The 17,870-nt window shown below is 40.6% G+C and overlaps 1 protein-coding gene across 2 annotated transcripts in view; it reads right to left on the bottom strand.

Annotated features, from left to right (window-relative positions):
* Positions 1 to 425: 425 nt before the first annotated feature.
* LOC121525187 (seizure 6-like protein) overlaps positions 426 to 17,870 on the bottom strand; it is a 108,657-nt gene continuing 91,212 nt past the window's right edge. The window contains exons 9-17 of one of the 2 annotated variants that reach the window (XM_041811043.1): positions 17,362 to 17,500; positions 15,604 to 15,800; positions 8,985 to 9,179; positions 8,441 to 8,632; positions 5,680 to 5,874; positions 3,585 to 3,620; positions 3,173 to 3,287; positions 2,569 to 2,674; positions 426 to 2,485 (exon numbers count right to left, since the gene is read on the bottom strand). In XM_041811043.1, the coding sequence (XP_041666977.1) occupies positions 2,453 to 2,485; positions 2,569 to 2,674; positions 3,173 to 3,287; positions 3,585 to 3,620; positions 5,680 to 5,874; positions 8,441 to 8,632; positions 8,985 to 9,179; positions 15,604 to 15,800; positions 17,362 to 17,500 (1,208 nt within the window). In that variant the 3' untranslated portion in view covers positions 426 to 2,452. The remainder of the gene's footprint in view (positions 2,486 to 2,568; positions 2,675 to 3,172; positions 3,288 to 3,584; positions 3,621 to 5,679; positions 5,875 to 8,440; positions 8,633 to 8,984; positions 9,180 to 15,603; positions 15,801 to 17,361; positions 17,501 to 17,870) is intronic. The other variant, XM_041811044.1, reaches the window with a different exon arrangement.

Here is a 17,870-nt window from a genome sequence, read left to right as displayed (position 1 = left end):
TCCTGAGGACTGATGACCAGAGAATAAAGACAGTCACTCTCCATTATTTCCTTCCTCTTAGTAACATTTATGTGCAACAGGTGGAGACTCACAACTCTTTATGGAGGAAAAATGACTTACCTTTTACCATTCCACTTAAAGTTGTAACCCTTAAGATTGAAGGCTTTTACCTAGCAACATCTGTGGTTACCGTGGTAACAGAGAGTAAGAAGTTCAGACCACATACATGACTCGTTTTATATTTGTATTTTTCATAAATTTGCAAAACTTTCCAAAAACTCTCTTTAAACTCTGTCATTATGGGGTACTGAGTGCAAATTAATAAGGATATATTTTTTTTGTTTTGTTTTTTGTTTTTTTGTTTTTTCTTGCTGGAGCATTTGGCAACATAACAAAACTGAAAAATGTGAAGAGGGTCTGAATACTTCCATTTTCAAACATTTAAACCTAAAAAAAAAACATTTTTTTTTTTGCCTTGGAATGAAAGGAAAATTACACCCTTTCAAACAAAAATAGATACAAAAAAATCTGAAACATGAATTTCTGCAAGTTTCCTGTCACCCTGTGTTCTAGAAACATTCTCAACAATTTAAAAAGGGCCTGAAATAGAAAGTATCATATCACACATACCATAACATAAGGTATTGTAATGTAACATATCCTAATGTAACATAATATATCCTAATTTAACGTAACGTATACTAATGTAACTAAACATATCAAAATGTAACGTAACTTATCCAAATGTAAGGTAACAAATCGTAAAATAACTTATCCTAATGTAACTTAACGTATCCTAATGTAATGTAACGAATTCTGAGGTAAAGTAATGAATCGTAACGTAACGTATCCTGATGTAACGTAACATATCCTAATGTAATGTAAAGAATCCTGAAGTAGAGTAACGAATCGTAGCGTAACATGCTAATGTAACAAAACGTATCCAAACGTAACATGCAAAATGTAGCTAAAGTATTGTGATGTAATATTCAACACATATCTATAATTTTGTAACATTATGTACCGTACCATATCATAACATGATGTAACATGACATATTGTAAGGAAACATATCGTGGAAACACACCTAAAATATTGTATTGTAATATAACGTATTCTAGCGTAACGTATCCTAGCGTAATATGATGTATTGTAACTTAATGCATTGTAACATATCTCAGCATATCTTAACGCAATGTAACATATCATAACGTCATGTATGCTAGCTTAACATACACATAGTACCATAATGTACAAAGCATAACTAACATATCGTGTTGGAATGTGGCGTAACGTATGTATCAGAACGTAATGTACTGTATAGTATCATAACGTATCGTAACATAAGACATTCTAAAATATTGTCGTATTGTATTGTGACGCAACATATTGTAATGTAACATACAAAATTGTATGGTATTGTAACCTAATGTAATGTATACTACTGTATTGTAACATAAGATAACACATCGTCACATTACATATGGTATTGTATCATAATGCAGTGGTGTAAAGGACGCCGTCACTGGACTCTAAAGCAGTAGAGACGCGTTCTCTGGAGTGACAAATCGTTCTTCTCCCTCGTATTATAAGGTAGCGTAAGTAATGTAACGACAGTATTGTCGTATCGCATCATGACGTGACATACTGTACTGTATGAAATCATATCGTAACGTAATGTGCCGAATCATATTGTATCGTAACTATAACTGCAGGCTAAAGCCAGCGCTTTCTTCCTGACTGCGTCTCAATAAAACCCATGTCTTTGTGTTTTAATGTAAGCCGGCAGCATCAGGAAATGTTCTCACCGCCATTAGCAGAAACAGAAACAGTGAAGTAAAAACAATAACGCTGTATCCAGTACTTCTTTCCTGTTGAAGTCTAACTGTTAATGTGGAAAGGCAGGGATAAACTCTGCTGGTAATAAAAGTCTGACTGAAGAAAATCTTAAGGATTGCAACTTTAATAGCTCTGTCTTTGACCAACACTCCAGGAGTCTGTCTTCTAATGAAAAAGATTCAAAGTGCTTCAATGCCCTCTTTTCCTCTGTGTCCTGTCCCTTTCTCCTTCCTCTTCTCCCCTCCTTTACTTTTTGTCACATTTAACACCAAACACATCCTCTCTTCTCACCATGTTCGATGATCTTTGGGCCTCATTCCCTCCATCCTCTGTATCCCATCATTTCCCAGTGAATCCACCAACACTGACTCTTCCGGCTCCTCTCCCGCTTCGTATTTCCTCCTCTTTTTTTTTATCATGAAATCTTAAGAATCTGTCATGTCAAAGGAGGAGAGAACAGGACCGGTCTCTGTGTCTCCTGGCAGAAGGGGCTGGACATCATCTGTTTGTATTTACAGCGCCTCCTCCTGGGTGGAGAAGGAGGGAGGAGGGGACGAGGATTCAAGGGCGGGGCGGTCAGTCCTGGTTTTAGAAATGTCTTTAGTGAAGTTTCTCATATCGATACTTCATATTCACGAGTGTCCTGCTGGAAGTAGAAGACAGGAAGCAACGTAAGCTTTGTGAAGTCTGCAGCTCTTCATGAAGAGAGTTTCACTTTTTAACACTCACCCCTCCTGTCTCGTAGAGCGGGTTGTCAAACTCTGTCTCCACAGTGATCTGTCGGTACGGGTGGGGGTAGATCAGAGGAAGCCTCAGGTTGGAGTGATATCGACACCTAACAACACAAAAAAACACACCAGTCACTGAATAGTATTTCGTGGCCACAAATTAGTATTTCATGGCCATAATTTAGTATTTCTTGGCAATGATTTACTATTCTGTGGCCACCAATTAGTATTATGTGGCCAAAATTCAGTATTTTCTGGCCACAAAGTGTACTTTGTGGCCATGAATTAGTATCTCATGGCCACGAATTAGTATTTTGTGGTCACAATTTAGTATTTCATGGCCACAGTTTAATATTTTGTGGCCATGAATTAGGCTTCATGTGCACATTATAGCTATATTGTAGCCATAATTTAATTTTTTTTTGACCATGTCATGTCTGGGGCTCGGTACATAACAGTCAAAACAGACTCAAAGAAGTAGAAGCCCGGCCTACACATCACCAAATACCTGATTAACAGCAAACCTACAGCTTTAAAATGACCCTGGTGGTTTGTTAAACCTGTTTTTTATCAAGCATGGGAGATGACGGTACCAAAGCTCTTACCGTGTGACGTAGACATAAACTCCTCCAAGCAGCACTGAGAGAAGAAGAACGAGGATGAAGACGGCGAGCGCTATGTTCCCTCCGTCCAGAGTGGAGCCCGCAGTCGCCTCTGCAACTGAGAGACAACAGACAAATAAACCTGGTTTAACTGAAGTCAGAGTTCCATGAGGAGAATAAATAAAGCTCTGAAAAGTTGAACGGAGGATGGGTAAGCAAACACGGTGGATACTAGAGGCAAACGAGTGAATTCAAACAGCTGTAAGGACAAACACAAACACAGCGGCTGTTAACTTTGCAGGCAGATGTTTGCTGATGCAGGCAGAGCAGACACAGAGAGGTGAAGAGCTTTTTATTCTTTGGTTTGTTCCTGAAAAACAAACTGGGTAATCGTTTTTTCTTTTTTCAGACTCACCTTCCAAAGCATGGTTGCCATGGCAGTCATAGTTGGCTGCAAGACATCATTCTGTCAGTCAGTGCACATGAAAATTAACATCACACGTCCTGTGGAGGTTCAGTTTGCAACAAGGCTGCTTTGAGCTGACCGTTCACTGAAGTCCACCTCCACTGTCACTTTTACTGATCCTGTCAGGTTTCTGACATCAAGGATTACATTTACTGCACATTTAGAGTCAGGTCAGTCACCTTAGACCAGGGGTTCTCAACCTTTTCAGCCCGCGACCCCCAAAATAAAGCTGCCAGAGACCGGGGACCCCCACTGTAGCTGAAGGTGGTTGAACACAGCCATGCACATTCAAGAATAGTCATGTGCAGACAAGGCTGTCCATAAGAGGGGGTAAATGGGACAGCCTTCTGGGGCCCAGCCAAACTGGGGGCCCATAGAGGACAGGAAAATCAGGGTCCATTGTAAAGTAAGCAAGATATCCATACCCATATTTTCTTAAAAACAGAGTTAAAATAGCAAAAATATTTCCAAAAAGGTGGTGGGAAAGGTGGTTAAATGGGATTTTAGAAGTAGCATAAATGGGTTAGAAGTGGCATAATTTTGATAACAGTGGCAAAAAGAGCAAAAACTGTAGGAAAAAAAAATTAAAATGGGTTAAAGTTGCAGAAACAGGCACAAAAGGTAGTAAAAATTGATTAAAAAGTGGCAGAAATAGTCGTAAAATGTGATAAAAAATGGTGAAATGGGATTTAAAGGTGGGAAAACGTGCTTTAAACTGGCCAAAATGGGTTAACTGAGGCAGATAAACAGGCAGAAATTGGCAGAAATGTGTTAAACTGGTCAAAATGGGCACATCAAACAGTGAAATGTGGTTGAAATAGGCAAAAATGGTCGTAAAATGTGATAAAAAGGGGCCAACAGAGGCAACAAAATACAGAAAGTGGCAAGAATTGGTTTAGAAGTGAGAAAACAGGCAGTAAAAAGCAGTGTAAAGGGTTTAAAATTGATAAAAATGGGTTTAGAATGGCAAAAATGTGTTAAAATTGGAAAATCGCTGGTAAACGGGATTAAAATGGGTTAAAGTTTGGCAAAAAAAATGTTCCACATTGAGCTTAATAGTGACAAAAAGAAAAAAATATTGAAAAAATGGGTTGAAGTGGCAAAAACAGGCACAAAAAGTGGTAAAAAGGGATTAAAAAGTGGAAGAAATAGTCGTAAAATGTGATAAAAAGGGGTGAAATGGGATTTAAAGATGGGAAAATGTGCTTTAAACTGGCAAAAATGGGTTAACTGGGGTAGATAAATAGGTAGAAATTGGCAGAAATGCATTAAACTGGTCAAAATGGGCATATCAAACAGTGAAATGTGGTTCAAATTGGCAAAAATGGTCGTACAATGTGATATAAAGGGGTTGATAGTGGCAATAATGGGCCAACAGAGAACAGTAGACAGAAAGTGGCAAGAATTGGTTTAGAAGTGAGAAAACAGGCAGTAAAAAGCAGTGTAAAGGGTTTAAAATTGATAAAAATGGGTTTAGAGTGGCAAAAATGTGTAAAAAATTGGCTAAATTGTTGGTAAAAAGGGATGAAAATGGGTTAGAATTTGGCAAAAGTTGCTCCAAATTGTGCAAAATTGATGAAAAGTGGCAAATTATAATAATTAAATTGGGTGAGAAAAAAACATTTCTAAAGTATTCTCAATTTTTTAAGGCATTTGGCGACCCTTCTTAGTGTTTTGCGACCCTCAGTGGGGTCCCGCCCCCCAGGTTGAGAACCCCTGCCTGTCCACATAAATCATGCTGAGTCCACATCTACAAGCTGACTCAGACATAGTACCCGAGTGAGGTATGCTTATGTTTACACTACTTTGGACTCAGATGGACTTGGACTCAGGCCTGTGAAACCCCCCTTAGATACCAAAACCTGTCAGGACAGTACGGAGTCTGCTGAGAGGTGTTGTTTTAGAGTGAACGGTCATCGGCATGCATCGGAGCAGGATCAATCAGTATCAACAGGCGGGGTCAGATAAAGCCTCTAGCATGCAGAAGTCAGAGTTTAGGACAGGAAGTGTTCCATTCCCAACATGAAATCTGTAGAAGTCTCACCCCTGCAGAGAGGAAGTGGTCCGCTCCAGAACGACGGGTTCCCCAGGATGCACTTAATCGCCACCTCTCCGATGAGCTCGTAACCTTGGTAACAAACGAAGGTGAGCGACTCCCCAGGCAGGTAGAGCCTCTTGGACAGGATCTGGTAGCCGTTGTCAGGGAGACCGGGGTTTTCACAGGAAACAGAATCCTCAGCTGGATGAGAGGAAGAAAAAAAGAAGTTCTGCGTCAGAGCTGGACTGACAGATTTGACAGGCTGCGGCTGAGGTGACATGACTCATGGATAATCTCCGCCCCCTCCTCCAGGTGGCTGAGGGCTGATTGGTACGGTGCATTAGCATTGAATTAACATATCAAACACCTCGCACCAACATTAATATCCCTGAAAACACACGCACGGAGTGTCAATCCTGAGATAAAACGCTGAAGATGAAGCTCGCTCTGGCATGCAGAGACGCTGTGATCTGTGTCAGCAGAGGAAAGAGAGAGCCAGGACGCTTTTTAGTGCAAGAAATCACACAAACCCACTCATGTTAGATCGCACAGCTACAGGGAGAGAGCCCTTCATCTTCAGTTAGCTGCCATGTGCAAGCGTCGATCCTGCTGACAGCCTCCTGAATTCAAAGTGCTGACAAATAACTGGTAAACCACGGGATGCTCTCAGCCCACGGCTACATCAAATAACCTCCACCATTTCCTGCTGCTCAAAAACAAAAATCCTCTTGTGTTTTTATTCTTCTTTCTCTGAGGCCGTGTTAACGCTCCATCCAAGTGGAAAGCTCTGGTGAGGGAAGTCAGTGTGGAAGTGCAAGAAGGTCAAAGTTCCTCCAGGCTGTCTGCAGAATCACCAGGTCAAATCGACACCTCACCTCCAACGCCAGACTGTCCACATCAGCACATCTATCTAGGCAACACCTCAGAGACCAGGGGCTCAAACTCACGGCCCGCGGGCCAAATCCGGCCCATGGTACAGTTATACCTGGCCCACCCTATCATATCACATTTTATTATAACTGACCGGTCTGCAGATTTCCTCCAGTATCAAAATATAAGCTTACCTTTGATGATTCAAAATATCCTGTTTAGTTTCAGAAACATGAAAAAGTAAGGATTGTAACGGGAAAATAATTTTGTGTTTTCATTTCATATTTTCAATTTGCATCCCACAATTTTGGCTTAAAAGTTATGATTCTGACCTTGTATTTCAGTTTTCGACCTTTTCAAATAACTTGGACTTTTTTTTCTCATATTTTGACATTTAAGATTCACACTTTTAATTTTAAAGTTATATTTCGACATTTTGAACTCATGTTTTCAAATTCAATCTTGCGTTTTGACCTTTTCAATACCTAACTTTGACCTTTAATCCCAGATATTGACCTTTCAGATTTACAAATCTATCTCATATTTTGACATTTATAACTTATAATTTTTAACTCATAGTTTGACCTTTCAGATTCACATTTAAAATTTTTTAGTTACACTTTGACGTTTTAAACACATGATTTCAAATTTTGTCTAATGATCTGACGTTTTCAATAGCTAACTTTGACTTTTTCTCCCATTTATTGACCTTCAAGAATTATATATTTAAGTTTTATCTCACATTTTGACCTTTAAAATGCAGGAGTTTTAAACTTTATTTAATGTTTTCACCTTCTAAATACCTAACTTTTACTTTAAATCCAAAAAGTTGACCTTTTAGATTTAAGATTTAAAATTCTATCACATATTTTATATTTATAACTCATGATTTTTAACTTTTAATCAACATGTTGAACTTTAAAAAATACGATTTTTAATTTTTTATCTCATATTCACAATTGTATTTTTAAGTAATATTTCCACATTTTAAATGCATGATTTCAGAATTTATCTTATATTTTGACCTTTTCAATACCTAGCTTTGACTTTTAAGCCCATTTATTGACCTTCAAGAATTACAAATAAAAATTGTAACTCATATTTTGACCTTTAACATGCACGGCTTTTAAATCTTATTCAATATTTTGACCTTCCAAACAAAACTTTGACTTCCAGTCCAATATACTGACCTTTTAGATTTAAGATTTAAATTTTTATCTGATATTTTGACCTTTATAAGTCATTTTATTAACTTTTATCCAACATGTTGACCTTTAAAACACACAATTTTTTATTTTTTATCTCATATTTTGACCTTTAAAATTTACAGTTTTATTTTTTAGTAATATTTCTAAGTTTTAATGCATGATTTTAAAGTTTATCTGATGTTTTGACCTTTTCCATACCTAACTTTGACTTTTAACTCCATATATTGGCATTTCAGATGTAAGATTTTAAATTCTGTCATATTTTGACCTTTAAAACTCAGTATTTTGAATTGTATCTCATAGTTTGACCTTTGGATTCACAATTTGAATTTTTTTAAGTAATACTTTGATGATTTAAATGCATGATTTCAAATTTTATCTCATGTCTTGACCTTTAAAATACCTAACTTTGACTTTTAATCCTATTTATTGGCCTTCAAGATTTAAAATTTAAATTCCTATCAGATATTTTGACCTTTCAAACTCGTGAATTTGACTGTTATGTCACATTTTGACCTTTAAAACCATGATTTTGACTCTTATCCCACCTGATCTTTTACCATGTTTTAGGAGTAGATTGCGCTAGGATTAGTGTTAGCATTTTAGCTTAGCTTTAGCCACGGATTGTTTGCTGTCGATTAGACTTTGTCCAGAATTTTCTACAGTCTGTGATTCCTTCTGATACTCACAGACACAGTGAGGGAGTCGAGACGTCCACACAGGGGTGCCTGGTTCACGTCCATAGCAGGTGATGGTGGCGCCGCCCTGCAGGATGAATCCAGGGTTGCAGCTGTACTGAATGGTCGTCCCAACGAGGAGTTTGGGGTCCGACAGAGACCTGGTAGAGTGCTCCACGTGGCCGGGATCTGAGCAGTACATGACTGCAAAGAAGAGGGGAGAAAATATATGAGTATTTGTAATTTTAGAAGAGTCATGTGTAACTTAAGATCACATGATCAAGATTAAACCAGATACGTTAATTTCAACCATATTTTTACATGTTTTTAAAATCAGTCCAGTCCAGATGAAGGCCTTTCAGACTTCCTCTGTATGTGCTCTAAAGTGTGAGTTGCATGCACACAATTAATTAAGGATCACTTCCTGTTTTTCTAAATGCCCAAACTGGGCATAAATCCCTGGTTAATAAACCGTGTAAATGTGGTTAAAGGTGAGTAACAGACACACGCCTGCAGGCTCAAACACAGCAGGAGTATAACTCAGTATGAAACTGACTTTTTTCACAGAACGGGGGCTGGGAGCTCCAGGAGAGGTCTAACTGACAGGTGAGCGTCTCCCGTCCCACCAGGTCATATCCGGGGTCACACTGGTAAGTGATCCGGGCCCCTCGAACCAGAGCGATGTGGGACGTTGTCTTCCATCCATTCTGGATCTCGGGCAGGTCCGGACAGGAGTCGTTCCTGGACACCTCTGCGATGAAAAATAAAGCAGAAGATTGATTTATGCCTCTGTTATGATGGCGGTCCGGGTTCAGCTGCTGAGAAGTGTTTTCACATTCATCGCCAGGGTCAAAGAGAAAACAAGACAAACAACACGACGTCTGAGTCGGATTCTGGCACCTTCTCTGCGTGAGGAAGGAGCAGGAGATTGATGGACTTATCGCGCGATTATTTGACCGTGTGACACAGTGATGGATCTCGTCTGTGCTGGACGGTTTTCAAAGCTCATCTCTGCAGAGAAAGCACTCTGACAAGAGCAGTCTGAAGGATCCAGTCATTTCTAATTCAGACTGAAACAGTCCTCCATTAAATTATTACCAGCTGTCAGTCAGCTGTCACTGCATTGATGATCTGCAATGGGATATAAATTATTCTTTGTCTTTATGTGCTGCCAGGCGGATTTACTGCACACTTTCAATGTATTTTTCCAAAGATATACCTAAACTAAAGGTCTCCTTACTTCCAGATACACCCAGTAAAGCAGTATTTTATTTAAAAGCTAACGTTTCTTTGACACTCTTGAGTAAAAACAGTCAGGAGGGGCTGATGCTGATGCTGTCTGTGCATACTTTGACTTTATGGTAACTTTCCCTCTCTTTTCACTATAATTTTGACACATGCTTCTACTATATGTTTGGTTTGGTCATGCTCCATGTATACAGGCTGAAGTCCTCCAAGCAGATGACTAAGGTTCAAATCCAGCCTGTGGCTCCTTTCCCCACATGTCATTCCCCTCTATCTCCAAAATTACTCTGAACAAATAGAACATGTTTAAGCTTAAAAGCACAAATTATCACATGGTGAATGCAAACATTGTTTAATTAACAGCCTGGATCCCAAAAAAGTTGGGACACTGAGTAAAATGTGAATAATAATAGAATGCAATAATTGTATAATCTCATAAACCCTTATTTTTCAACACAACAGAAGTTGAAACTGAGACTTTACCATTTCATGGAAAAATATGACCTTATTTGGAATTTGATGGCAGCAACACATATCAAAAAAGTAGGGACAAGGCAACAAAAGGCTGGAAAAGTAAGTGGTACTAATATAAAACAGATGAGGAGCAGCTATTTAGGTTAACCCTTAGAGCTCACAGCTATTTTTTTCACCATAATGTCTCGTCTGGACATTTTTCTTAAAAATATTGTAAAACATCAACCCTGTGGTGCACAGTCAAACTCTAGGCATCTTTTTTCTCAGGACAACCTGGGCTTTAATAATTTACCTACTCCAGTAATGTTACTTGATCTTTGAAAAAGTTACAGGACTCTAAAGACAAAAGAAAAAATAATCAGAAGTTGAAACTCAAAGATTTGTTTGCTAACACACAGTAACATTAGTGACTTAGCCTTTTCTTTGCACAGACTTGTTCTCCATCAAGTCTCCATCAAAAAAACCCTAAAAATATCTACATGTATACAAGAAAAGTCCATGCACTTTGTTGCAGTTAGATTCATTTGTGCCGTTCCTTGAAGCAGTGGAGACACGACATCTTGCTATTGGAGGACATCCCGTCCCACAATGCATTGCATGTAAACATTGCCCTCAACAAATATTGCGCTACCCACCAGAGAAAGCCAAAGTAAATGATCGAAAATGAATAAAAAAATGGACAAAGAGACGCTTATTATTAGATCTAAAGACATGGATTTAATCTGCAAAGACCCTGAAAAGTCACTGAAGTTTCGGGCTAGAACGGCGTCCATAAGGGCTACGGAGACATTGAGGGTAGCAAACAAACGGCAAAATGGTCAGCTTTCAGAGGAAAAAATATTAAGTGTCTGTGACACTTGGTTCAAAAGGTAGTAACATTTTTCTTAACTGTGTCACTTCTTGTTGTATACGACTACGCTGCCCTCAGAGACCCCGGGAAGTCAGCCAAGCTCTGGACTCACAAGAAATGTTCTGTAAGAGCTTTGAATGCATGAAGAACATATTTAAAGGCACAACGCAGAGCTTTCACAGGAAAGAACACGTTAGTGTCTAGGACTTACGGTTCAAAATTTAGCAAGCAATTTACAAAGGGGTGTGCCTGCCACACGGATCCCTGCCGCGTGAGCTCTAAGGGTTAGTTGTCAACGGGTCAGCGACATGTCTGGGTATAAAAGGAGCATTTTAGGGAGGCAGAGGTGAAGATAGGCAGAGAACCACCAATCTGCAAAAAATGGGGTCTAAAAGTTGTGGAAAAATATCAGAAAATTGTTCCTAAAAAAAAAAATTACAAAGACTTTGAATATCCCACCACCTACAGTGCTTAACAAATGTATTAGACCACCTGTCATATTTGTCTCAGAGACCATCCAGCACCATGAAGTACTTTAATGCGGACTCTTTCATTTTCAGTCAGCTCTCCACGTTTTACCATTTTGAACAGGAATGAGGAATTTCAAACTGAATTCACCTTTTTAAACACAAATTTGAGCCGGCTCACTGGGCTTCTCCGCGAAGTCAGAAATGAATCAAGCATAACATTCAACCACTAAAACTCATTTTTCTGATCAGGAATGCAAGTAAATAACTATAATTTGACATATTAATCAAGAAATATTAATGTGCTTTACTATTTTTTCAGTTTTTTTTGTAAATCAGTAAATTTGAAATTTCATTGATAACAATAATAATTCTATTTTAGCATTAAAAATATCATTTGGGTTAAAGAGCTTCTACATATTGGTGTATTAACCATTGCAGAAACATCAAAAATGATTTTGGTAATTACCAATGCTGTTAATTTAGGGCAGCTGTGGCATAAACCTGACTTTGGTTAGGGTTAGGGTGGTCTAATACATTTGTTAAGCTCTGTATATTCCATGATATCATCAACAGATTTAGAGAATCTGGAGAAATCTCTGTGTGCAAGTGACAAGGCTGAAGGGGCCCTCAGGGGCCACTGCATTAAAAACAGGCATGATTCTGCACTGAAATCACGGCGTGGGCTCAGGAACACTTCCAGAAATCATTGTCTTTAAACAAGTGATGTGCCCTTCCCTGTCGAAGCGTGTGACATAATTGTTTCAAGAAAGATGCGGTTGGCCGTCCACACGGAGACGATTTTTGCGCTCTGGGACCCGTTTCCAGAAAGTATCGTTTACAGTCACCCAAAACACCGTTTCCGTGTGGATGAAATGCCGATACGACAAAAAAACTTTTGCATATACCTCTGAATTTGTCTCCGTGTGGACGGAGCCTTAGACACAAAGAGCCACATATGGCTGGAGAGTACCACTGGTCTATTATGAATAAAATATGAGTATGAGATTTGCAAATCATTGCATTCTGTTTTTATTTTGACAAAGACATAGAAACTGACTTGTTTAGATAAACTTTGATTGGGGGGCTGCAAACCAAGCCGCTTCTTATTTCAACTTTCTGCCCTACAGCCAAATCTGACACTGATGAGCCGGTTACTGTTGTCAGCTTCATGTGGCATTTATATTTTCATTCATGCATTTACAGTCTGTTTGTTTGGCTCAAAATAAAGAAGGAAAAAACTTAAAAAGTCTCCGATATTCACTCATACGTAGAAGGAAATCCAGAAAAATGATCACATTCATTCTGTAAAGGACAGGAAAAAACAAAACAGCTCAGAGATAAATAAATAATTGGCTGTAGGGAGAAGTGTATGAGTGTATATGTATATTTGATGAGTGATGGAGCGGTGTACAGTATTGCATTACAGCGTACTGTATAATGGGCCTACAGGGGTTTGTAAGTTGAAGGATCCCTGATCAATTATTCATTCTCTATTGACTTTCTCTGTGCAGCCTGAGAGTGAGTAATATATTCTCTACACAAACACGCTCACATAATCAAAGAAAGTAGCCCACGTATTCATGCTGTGTCGACTTGATTCGCTCCTGTGGGAAGCGTGTGAGGGTGCGTGGAGTCGGCGGGATAAATTGGCCGGTCGGCGCGCATCGGTGTGGGTCTAAATTGGAGTCAGGTGTTGGATACGGGACGTACGGCAGATTAGCGCGAGTAAAAGGAGGAAGAGAGCTTGTTTGGCTGCTTGTTAAACTCAGAGGCTGCAGAAAGACGAGAGGCTGGCTGAGATGGAGGAACAGATACGATGTGATTGAATAAGGGCAGAGGAAATGAAAGAAAGACAAATAAAGACGAGACGAGTGGAGAGATGAAAAATGGAGACGGCAGCTCGAGGAGGGGAGACGGAATCAGAATAAATGGGGGAGCTGGATCAAAGGTTTCAGATCCATTTAAAGGATTGGGCTGCTTTGATTTTATATTTTTATTATCGTTAACACGTCTCTTAAAACATCTCTCTCTGACTTCTTTTCAGCTCCATTACTCCAAACCTGTCACAAATATTTGTCTGGTAAAGGCTCAGTAAAGTCTTACAGCAGCCGCCTGCTGAGTTATTGATCAAATTTCACTGCAACAAGAGAGAATGGTGCTGCTTTTAGACGTGCATTAATGCACGACTTCTCTGCTGAAGCCTGCTGGATTTGACCTGATCCTCAAACTGAAGAAGCACATGCACTTAAGCTTGAAGGAGACTTTTCTAGTTTTACACTGCAGCTCACGCTACCCATCCACACACTGATGGTAGAGGCTGCTATGTAACGTGTCCATCACTGTTAACTAATCCCATCCATAAACATCTACACAGCACTGATGCAGCAGTGGGAGCCGTATGTGGTCAAATGCTTTGCCCAAAGACACGATGACGTGGCTGCAGAAGCTGGGAATTGAACCAGGGTCACAGTGGCAACAGGCTAAGCAAGTCAACCCAGACATCTCTCTCCTTAGCAACATTATCCAGCTCTTCCTGGGGGATTCTGAGGTGTTCCCAGGCCAGATGAGATATATAACCCCTTCAGCGAGTCCTGGGTCTACCCTGGGGTCTCCTCCAAGTTGGACGCACCTAGAAGACCTCCACAGGGAGGTGTCCAGGAGGCATCCTGATCAGGTGCCCAAACCACCTCAACTGGTTCCTTCTGAGGTGAAGGAGCAGCGGTTCCACTTGGATGTCCGACCTCCTGGAGCCTATCTTAAAGGCTGAGCCCAGACTACTTCCTGAGGAATCTAATTTCGACTGCTTTAACTCTCCTTCATTGGTCACTACCCAGAGTTCATGACCATAGGTGAGGGCTCAGCCATTGTAAATTGAGAGTCTTGCCTTTTAGCTCATCTCCCTCTTCACCACAACGGTTCTGTACTGCTGAAACTGCACCGATCTGCCTATCAGTCTCACGGTCCCTTCTACCCTCACTCATGAACAAGACCCTGAGTTACAAGGACTCATTCCCCATCTGGAGGGAGCAATCCACCATTTTCCAGCAGAGAACCACGGTCTCGGACTCAGAGGTGCTGACCCTCATCCCAACCGCATTGCACACAGCAAAAAACTGTTCCAGTGCCTGCTGGGGGTCCCTGGCAAAAGAAGCCAACAGGACCACATCATCTGCAAAAAAAAAAGGGAAATTCTGAGGTCCCCGAACCAAAAACCATCCTCCGCCCTGCTGTGCCTCGAGATCCTGTCCATGAAAATCAGAGACAGACTCAGAGATAAGAGGCAGCCTTGTCAGAAGCCAACCGGCATCAGGAACGTGCCTGACTTTGTACTTACAATGCAAGTTTATTTGTTTAGCACATTTCAGCAACAAGGCAATTCAACAGATCTAACAGTTTCATGTTTCTAACCTATCCCAGATGCTAGAAACAACCTTGGTCCGAAGACCGGATTCTGTCCCCAACAGTTTCACGTTTCTGACCTATCCCGGATACCAGAAACAACCTTGGTCAAAGACCGGATTCTGTCCCAGACAGTTTCATGTTTCTTACGATGCAAACACAACTTTTACTTTGGTTTTACAGGGACCTGATGGCTCACTGCAGTGACCCTGAGATCCCATATTTCTGCAGTACCCCCCACATGACCCCCCAAGGGATACCATCATAAGCCTCCTTCAAGACTTCCATGCTCCCTCAAGAAGTGGTGCAAGGGTAAAGAGTTGGACTATTACCCAGAAACCAGGATGGAATCCACATTGTTCCTCCTGTAACCGAGGTTCAACAGAGTCTCCTCCCAGCACCCTAGAGTAGACTTCCCCCAGGAGCCACTCTGCATTAATGAGCAACATTTCAGACACAGATATGGACATTAACAATGCACAGCTTATACTGCTAGCTTAATGACCACCATTTGTTGACTACAGGTCACAATGCACAGTGGTGTTGAGCTCAGTATGTTAAAATAATTCTTCATCATAACTAGGAAACACTACAAGATAACACACTCAATTTATGCTGCACTATCTAGTGAATGGTGGGTTGCTTTGGACAAACATTTAAGTTTTAGGTCACAGAGGAAGAAGATCTATCAGTCATATATTTTAGTTTTTGCTCATTTACGTCTTCACACTTCTCACCCATGTAGTTGATGATGAATCCTTCGCCCTTGCCGAAGACGAGCCCGGCAGGATCTGAGTGGAAGGTGACGGTCAGATCTGGGGTAGTAGAGGAGAGTTTAAACGGGCTGCTTCCTCCGACGTATCGCCCCAGGATGCGAGTGGTGACCTCGTCGCCGTCTGTGATGGTCAGCATGTCGCTGTCACTGATGTTTAGTCTGAAACAGAGAGACAAGAGTAGCCGGTGGTTTCATCGCCTCAGGACGTGTTAGCATGACTCAGAGAGCATCGTGTCGGCAGCCCATCGCGTGGGCGGCGAGTTGACCTCAGAGGCTAAACGCTGCATCGTCTGCAGGCCAAGTGTTTAACAAGATGTAAACACGGCCGCCCTGCAGACGTTTGTCTCACCACACGCACCAAAGAGGCCTCTTAGGATTCAGTCTGCGTGGTTCAACAGGAAGAAATATCTGAGGATATATAATACTACACAGGATGTAATTGGATTAATGCTGCATGAATATTAGCTATTTTATCTCCTCTTAATATTTAATTTATCTTCAACTAATACAATACAACTGGTAAAAGCAGACTGAGATTTTCAGAACCCTGATCAGTATGTGCAGACTGTTTATATTGCAGACCATGTGACCAGTATAGTAAAGTTCTTTCAAAGCCAAGTGATCATAAAAAACGTAAGCTTTTACTCTAGTGTGCCCAAATGTCACTATATTATTAAAAATTAAAATTAATGAATTGATTGTGTGCTCTAGCTTGAGAGAATATGCTTTCATATAGCCTCTTAGAACAGCCTGTCCTTTCAGCAGTGACCCTCTGTGGCTTACCCTCCTTGAGTATGCTTTGATACAGCTTCTGAGAACAGCCTGTTATGTTTCTCATTCATTATCAGGGAAACCTGGCCAGTTCGGCCATAAAAGACCCAGAAAATAGTCATTGATCTGACTTTCCAACAAGTTTATGCATAATGCAGCAAAGTTCTGTAGCATTTGATCCAATTCAGACTCTAAATTCCTCCATCATGCTTTCATTACATCCAGGCTTGATCGCTTCAGTGTGCCTTTCATGAGCTTACCCACACAGCATTAAGAGGTCTTCATTTGGCTCCTAACAAGCGCCAGAGCTGATTTCAAAATCCTCTTTCTGACTTACAAGACTTAAAATGGATTGGCTCTCCTTCCATCTCCAGTCTCATTAATCTGTATACTCCTACACATCCTTTACTTGATGTTATTTAACACTCCTCATATTTAACTAACATATTTAGCTTCCCCTGCAAGCGCTAACACTCTGCTTGGTTCCTGTTTTCATTGATTTCTCTTGTAACTGCACTTTTCTTAAGCTGAAGTTAGCAATAAGAAAGTTTAAACAAAAATGTATGCATTTAGGATAAAATTAATTATTCATAAACTTATTATAACTTCCACAACAAATTCTATCTTCGAATTTGGAAGTGTTTTGAATGCCAAAGTTTCATCCTTACAGCAGCCCACTCTGAACGAGCCAGAGGGAGTCCAGAGTTTAGACGAGGGCAGAACAGCGGGCTGGAAGCTGCAGCTTATCAGTATGCTCTCTCATGCTGTCACATTATTGAATTTAATGGCTCAGTACGAGGAAAAACTAGAGAAATATCAATAGGCTCCTCCTGACGGGGGGGCTGGACCCCTCACTGAGCCTCCCAGCTCCCTGCATCCATTTTTAATGATAACACTCAGTTCAGAGATGTGAAGTTTTGATGTTTGTGGTGTTTTTTTTTCTCCTCACAGCTGTACGTCGAGAAGCACTCGTTTGTCCTCGCCGACGTGGATCCTCCAGCTGCAGTCCTCCCCCTCTCCGTACCACTCGGGCCAGTTTGGAGACAGAATCACGCCCCCGGGTCCGGTCAGGTCTCCTCCGCACTGAGCTGCAGAGACAGTAGGAGGAAAGGGCGAGACAGGAGACAGAGTAAAGCGGCTGAAATAGAGGGGATCCAAAAGGTTATACTGTGTTTTGAAGATGCACGTTTTTTTGATGTTGTAATGAACGATCTGCTCTATGAGAGTCAGGGAGTCAGAAACTTTGATTTTTCATGCCTGTCCTGAAACTAGAATTGCCAGCCATTCTGTTTAAGCTGGGACTTCCTCTAGATATCGGACATACGTGCAGCATCAAAAGCTTTCATATAAGGGTGGTTGTGACCTGTTGGCCCTTTGGCACGGAGTGCGGATAAAAATATGTACAAATAAGCAAAAAAGACAAGATGTTTTTCAGCTACAAGAAGCAACGGGAAGAAA

The sequence above is a fragment of the Cheilinus undulatus genome, linkage group 17 (genome assembly GCF_018320785.1).
Source record: "Cheilinus undulatus linkage group 17, ASM1832078v1, whole genome shotgun sequence".
Taxonomy (NCBI): Eukaryota; Metazoa; Chordata; class Actinopteri; order Labriformes; family Labridae; genus Cheilinus; species Cheilinus undulatus.
Note: the sequence above shows the minus strand (reverse complement) of the source record. Positions and strands in the feature narration are given on the sequence as shown.